The following is a 7,324-nucleotide window of genomic DNA, read 5'->3' on the forward strand; positions in this document are numbered from 1 at the left end:
CTGTGAAGCGCACGCTGCCGATGCGTGCAGAAAATCTAACTTTGCCTTTGATTTCCTGCTGCGATCCAACTGGGAAAGAGTTTTTAGGGATGAGCAACAGGATTTATCGCTCATTAATCGTACGTGCTGCCGGAGGGAGGAAACGCAGACAGGCCACGTCTTTTACAGAGGAAACAAAACATGGAGGCAGAATACAAGTAAAGGTGAGGTGGACGCAAACAGGAGGACGGAGAGAGAAGCACAGCTGCACCAACAGGCTGCTCACGCTGGAGGAAGAGGACGTGTGAAGGGAGAGAGCCCACAGATGATCCCATCTGCTCCACTGAGCTGGTCATGGCTGGCTGCAGTAGCACCTGCCTCTGACAGCGCGCGCACACACACACACACACACACACACACACACACACACACACACACACACACACACACACACACACACACACACACACACACACACACACACACACCAGCTGATGCTCATGGCTTGAAACCACGATGTCATCGAGCATCAAGGTCTGAGTCTTAAACCAGAAGCAGTGCAGATGTTACGCAGGTGTTGACTCTCTCCAGATATACCAGAAGCAGAGATGAAACGTCACTGATCCACGAGGTTCGTCAGATGAATACAGATCGATATTTGTGATGATGTGATCGCTGCGTTTCGAAGCTTTTTAAATAATCAGACGTGCAGAAAAGTTTTTTTGCACGTCTGTACACGAAAACATCAGCTCAGAATGCAGCTCATAACTCAATTATTCATGAGTGTTGACAGGTGCAGGATCAAATCAGGATTTTATGATTGTTTTGTTTCCAACATTTTTATTTTATTTAAAATGCTGAAACAGATCTCAGACAACTAAAACATGTGGGCAGTGGACGAGTTCATGAGTCATCTTGGTGTGTTTAAAATAATGAATGCAGTGTGTTGATAGAAACAGTAGCTCAGGCTGAGCCAGTCAACGAAGTCTAAACTATTGCTCCAACACGTCTGTTCTCTTATTCTGCTGCTATGATGCTCAAAGAATCACTGGAAGCGGTCAGAGTTCGATGCAATGGAGTTTATTCTTTGAGCAAAGAAGTAAACTCGAGCAAGACTCCAGAGTCCAAATGATTTCTCTACTCTGAGAAGTTCTTCAAAGCTTCATGTGTTAAAGCTGCATTCTCTCTAGTGGCCACCAGGGGGCGACTCCTCTGGTTGTATAGAAGTCTATAGAAAATGACTCTACTTCTCTCTTGATTTATTACCTCAGTAAACATTGTAAACATGAGTTTATGTCTCAATCTCTAGTTTCAAGTCTTCTTCAATGCAGCATGATGTTCATTTAGTACATTATGGTCCATTTAGAGTCACACAGACCATAAAGCAGGGGATGCTTTAGGGCGGGGCTACACGCTGATTGACAGGTCTCTACGTCTCTTCCTCGCTCCTCCTCCGTCCAGTGATAGTGTTGTTACGTGAACTTGTTGTCTCTGTGTGGAGCTCATAATGAGCATATTGCAGAATGCTGATGCAAAGGGAAGGTTTGTCTTCGGGACATTTCTCTCACTGTGGGAATGCTGCTGACGGCTGGTATGCGATGAGATGTTGATTTTTTTTTCCATCTCATTTGATGCAGAATGTGGGTCACATCTGGTTGTGTATTCATGTTGCTGAATCTCTGTCTCTTGCATCGGTGTTAACGGTGCAAATGTGTTGCTCTTCACTGGTGTAGTTCATCTTTGCACCCCTGAGATTCACTGCTTCACGTTCTGACAGCAGACACTTTGCAATGGCTGTTACAGTTTAACTCACTTCCCTTTAACCTGCTCGCTACTTTTAGTGTTTGTATTTCCTTTAAACAAATTCGTTTTTACGAACACTCATTTGCTGTTCACTGCCTTTCCAATCATCCGGTTCAATCGATTCACTTTAATGAACTCTCCCTGAAAACGCTGCCTCCGCTCTTTTGCATCATGAGTTGAATGATGTCGTTTAATCCTTACAAAAATAATTCTCCCTGAGTTCATTAATCAGGACGCTTAATTTGATAAACCTTAGGAATTATAATGCGTCATCAAAACACGAGACGAGGATCAGCGTTGATGAGGCTGCGTGCGCTAATGAGTCTACGTTTAAGGTTTAGATGATATGGATGCTGACGTGTGTGTGTGTGTGTGTGTGTGTGTGTGTGTGTGTGTGTGTCTCCAAGGGGAACGGACATGGCAGACTATGAATGTGTTTCTGCCAGTCTGATGAAGCACCTTAAACAGCCACCAACTCGTAGAATACAGATTAAACAGAGTGACAAAGGAAACAAAGCTCTTCTCTCTGCATTTAGAAAAAGTATACGAAAGGAGCCAACGTGCTTTCAGCGCCGTTGAGACCTTGTTGTTTTGTTGTTTTTGACATTGCTTTACAACCTCACACTTGATTGCGTTGGAGCAGTGAAAGTCTGCAGCACTGAGGACCGTTGGATTCTGCCTCCATCTCACTCTCTCTCTCCTCCTGCAGCACCCGAGCACGACCAAATAAACAGACAAACACGACCAATAAACAATTGTTTTTCCTCCTGCAGTTAACTGGTAGCACGAACCACACACACACTCTCACACACACACACTCACTCACTCACTCACTCACTCACACTCACACACACACACACTCTCACACACACTCACTCACACTCACTCACTGACTCACACACACTCTCACACACACACTCACACTCACTCACTCACTCACACTCACACACACACACTCTCACACACACACACACACACACACACACTCACTCACACACACTCTCACAGACTCTCACACACACTCACTCACTCACACTTACACACACACACACACTCTCACACACTCTCACACACACTCACTCACTCACACTTACACACACACACACACACACTCTCACACACACACACACACACACACTCACTCACCCACACACACACTCTCACTCACTCACACTCACTCACTCACACTCACTCACACACTCACTCTCACTCACTCACACTCACTCACTCACACTCACTCACTCACTCACTCTCACTCACTCACACACCTACTCACACTCACTCACTCACTCACTCTCACTCACTCACACACACACTCACTCACTCACCCACACACTCACTCTCACTCACTCACACTCACTCACTCACACTCACTCACTCACACACCTACTCACTCTCACTCACTCACTCACTCACTCACTCACTCACTCACTCACTCACTCACTCACACTCACTCACTCACACTCACTCACTCACTAACTCTCACTCACTCACTCACTCTCACTCACTCACTCACTCACTCACACTCACCTACTCACACTCACTCACTCACACTCACTCACTCACACTCACTCACTCACTAACTCTCACTCACTCACTCACACTCACTCTCACTCACTCACTCACTCACTCACTCACTCACTCACTCACACTCACTCACTCACTCACTCACACTCACTCACTCACACACTCACACACTCACACACTGACTCACTCACTCACTCACTCACTCACTCACACTCACTCACTCACTCACTCACTCACTCACTCACTCACACTCACTCACTCACACACTCACACACTCACTCACTCACTCACACACTCACTCACTCACACTCACTCACACTCACTCACACACTCACTCACTCACGCTCACACTCACTCACACACACACTCACTCACTCACACTCACTCACACTCACTCACACTCACTCACTCACTCACTCACTCACACTCACTCACACTCACTCACACACTCACTCACTCACGCTCACACTCACTCACACACACACTCACTCACTCACACTCACTCACACTCACTCACTCACACTCACTCACTCACACTCACTCACACTCACTCACACTCACTCACTCACTCACTCACTCACACACTCACACTCACTCACTCACACACTCACTCACTCACTCACTCACTCACTCACACTCACTCACTCACTCACTCACACTCACTCACTCACTCACTCACTCACTCACTCACACACTCACACTCACTCACACACTCACACTCACTCACACTCACACACTCACACACTCACTCACTCACTCACTCACACTCACTCACTCACTCACTCACACTCACTCACTCACACTCACTCACTCACTCACTCACACTCACTCACTCACTCACTCACACTCACTCACTCACTCACACTCACTCACTCACTCACTCACTCACTCACACACTCACACACTCACTCACTCACTCACACACTCACTCACTCACTCACACTCACTCACTCACTCACACTCACTCACTCACTCACTCACACTCACTCACTCACTCACTCACTCACTCACTCACTCACTCACACACTCACTCACACTCACACACTCTCACTCACTCACTCACTCACTCACTCACTCACTCACTCACTCACTCACTCACACTCACACACTCTCACTCACACTCACTCACTCACTCACTCACTCACTCACTCACTCACTCACACTCACTCACTCACTCACTCACTCACTCACTCACTCACACTCACTCACTCACTCACTCACTCACTCACTCACTCACACTCACTCACTCACAGTCACTCACTCACTCACACTCACTCACACACTCACACACTCACACACGTCAGCATCCATATCATCTAAACCTGAGAACCGGTACTACAGAGTACCGGTTCTCATCTGTGAAAGGTTTGGTGTGTTCCCCTCGTGTGATGCTGCTCTCAAAGGTTTAGAAACACAGGATCATACGCGGGATATTCTCACGTGTCATTTGTTTGTCCCGTAGTTCTACTCCGTTAGCCCGTTAGCCCGATAGTCCGTTAGCCCGTTAGCCCGTTAGCCGCGGCTGAAGAAGCAAATCCAACGCTTCCTTCCGTTGCTGTTAGAATGAAACGCACCGCAGCAGATTTCACACTCAAACATCTCTTCAGCTGTTGGCCAAATCAAAGTGAAATGATGAGTATTATGTGCAATAAATACCAGTAGAGTTATAGGTTTTATGATTGTGTTCTGTTACCAGCAGTGTAAAACAGACTTCAGTTGATCAGGGCCAAGGAGAGCAACATCGTGTGTGTGTGTGTGCGTGTGTGTGTGTGCATGTGCGTGCGTGTGTGTGTGTGTGTGTGTGTGTGTGTGTGTCGACATCTGCTGCTGAGTGGCTGCCTAAATAATTGCGAGCTGTGAAAGCTGAAATGAGTTTCTTGATGTCGGCGGTTTTGACACATTGAGCAGTAATTCAGGTACATCCAGAAAAACAGAAATGTTTATTTCCTGTCTGCAGGTGTAAAAACCGCAGAAGAAGAAAGAAAATCGCTGGTGTTGTTGACAACACAGAGAGGATATTTTACCGGCTGATAGATGACAGGTGCTCATGTAAATGACACGAGATTGAAGAGAAACTGCACCGATGTTCAGTGTATGTTGGATTGTTGTGACCGCAAAGTGTGTGTGTGTGTGTGTGTGTGTGTGTGTGTGTGTGTGTGTGTGTGTGTGTGTGTGTGTGTGTGTGTGTGTGTGTGTGTTTAAATGCTGCTCTGTGCTGTTTTTGAACTAAGCTGCTGGAGATGGCATTTTAGCATGCACGGCAGAGCGGTTTGCCTGTTAGCCCCCCCCCCCCCCCCCCGTCCTCTTTGCTCAGCTCCTGTCATGCTTAACTGCCCTGCCTCTCCACTACACCATCACCATGTGTGTGTGTGTGTGTGTGTGTGTGTGTGTGTGGCTGTGCTGGCTGGATAACCCGGTTCCTGATAAGCCCAGCAGGACAGTGACAGAACCACCCAGAGTCTTGCTCCAGGGCATTTAAATATACGTTTGTCTGGACTGTCCAAATGATTTCCTCCCGTGTGTCCCCCCCCCCCCCCCCACTCTCCCCAGATAAAGAAGTCCCCACGGCCTCCTCCACCCGGCCACCAGCGGTGACACCAGCAGGCCTCACACAGGAGAGCCCCAAAGCCAGAAGCTCCGGCTCGTTGACCGGAGGTTTGCTTCGGTCGGTGCTGAAGACTCAAAAGGGACGACTTGTCTCCCAGAAGGGGGGGGACACCGGGGGGGACATCCTCCCCTCCGCTGTGCCCCAGAACCTGCTCCCTCTTCTGGGCAGAGGGCTCAGCGTCAGCTCCCTCCCCGGCGGTCCTTCTCTGGAGCATCACAGCGGCGGGTCACTGAGGAGGATGAAACCCCCGGCGTCGACCGAGCCTCCTCCAGCGCACACACACTCCCAGCTGGCTCACACACACACACACACACCTGAGCAGGTGGAGGTCACCACTGTGGGCACGATGCTGGACACGGACACGGAGACACCGTCCTCAGGTACAGCGCTGCAAGACACTACATGTATACAGTTTTGAAGGACTTCATACTACGTTCTCCGGTACATTTCATAAGTTAATATTCTGGAGCAGCTCTGGTAGATGCTGCATCGGCCGGGCAGCGCTTTGGTCCAGACGGAAATATCTCAAAAGCTGTTGTGATGAAACATTCATGTTCCCCAGAGGATGAGTTGTAAGAAGTATCAGGGTTGTCATCCTCAAACGTGTCCTCAAGATATCTACCAAGAAGTTATTCCTCATTTTTCAAAATTAACTTTCCTCTTCACAGGAACTTAGTTAAGTTATGTTTAATAAAGATGATGAAATACTGATAAAAGACCGTTTTCTAGTTTGAATTACAGCTCATTCATTTCCGTGGTTATCTACAAACGCTGTATGAACCGCCTGCATCAGTTCAATATTTCATGAGAATGATCGGATTATGAATGATGCATTCAATGGTCCGCTAGAAGTGCAGTTACCTTTTGATACTCACTACTTTTAATCAGAAATAAAGGAACAATGTTCCGCCACCGATGGAGGATGTGATTATTTTTTAGTCTGTTTGCTGTGTAGCCGCTTTGATCCCTGTAATTTACATCATGAATTATACACAGCAGGGATTTAGCTCACATTAAAGCGATTACAAGGCAGCGTTGAGAACACACAAACAAATTATAGAAATAAATAAAGGTCAGAGAAAAATAAAGTCCTCTGCTCTCTCGCTCTCTCTCTCTCTCTCTCTCTCTGACTCTCTCTCTCTCACTCTCTCTCTCACTCTGACTCACTCTCTCTGACTCTCTCTCTCTCTCTCTCTCTCTCTCTGACTCTCTGACTCACTGTCTCTGACTCTCTCTCACTCTCGCTCGCTCTGTCTCTCGCTCTCTCTCTCTGACTCTCTCTCTCTGGCTCTCTCTCTGGCTCTCTCTCTCTCTCTCGCGCACTCTCTCTCTCTGGCTCTCTCTCTCTCTGGCTCTCTCTCTCTCTCTCTCTCTGTCTCTCTCTCTCTCTCTCCCCCCCTCTCTATC

General features: G+C 47.7%; 1 protein-coding gene across 1 annotated transcript in view; it reads left to right on the forward strand.

Annotated features, from left to right (window-relative positions):
• sez6l (seizure related 6 homolog (mouse)-like) overlaps window positions 1-7,324 on the forward strand; it is a 34,193-nt gene that overhangs the window by 6,129 nt on the left and 20,740 nt on the right. Inside the window, exons 2-3 of the mRNA XM_079289342.1 lie at window positions 5,860-6,209; window positions 6,480-6,489. Of these exons, the coding sequence (XP_079145468.1) occupies window positions 5,860-6,209; window positions 6,480-6,489 (360 nt within the window). The remainder of the gene's footprint in view (window positions 1-5,859; window positions 6,210-6,479; window positions 6,490-7,324) is intronic.

This window comes from Melanostigma gelatinosum, assembly GCF_949748355.1.
Source record: "Melanostigma gelatinosum genome assembly, chromosome: 18".
NCBI lineage: Eukaryota > Metazoa > Chordata > Actinopteri > Perciformes > Zoarcidae > Melanostigma > Melanostigma gelatinosum.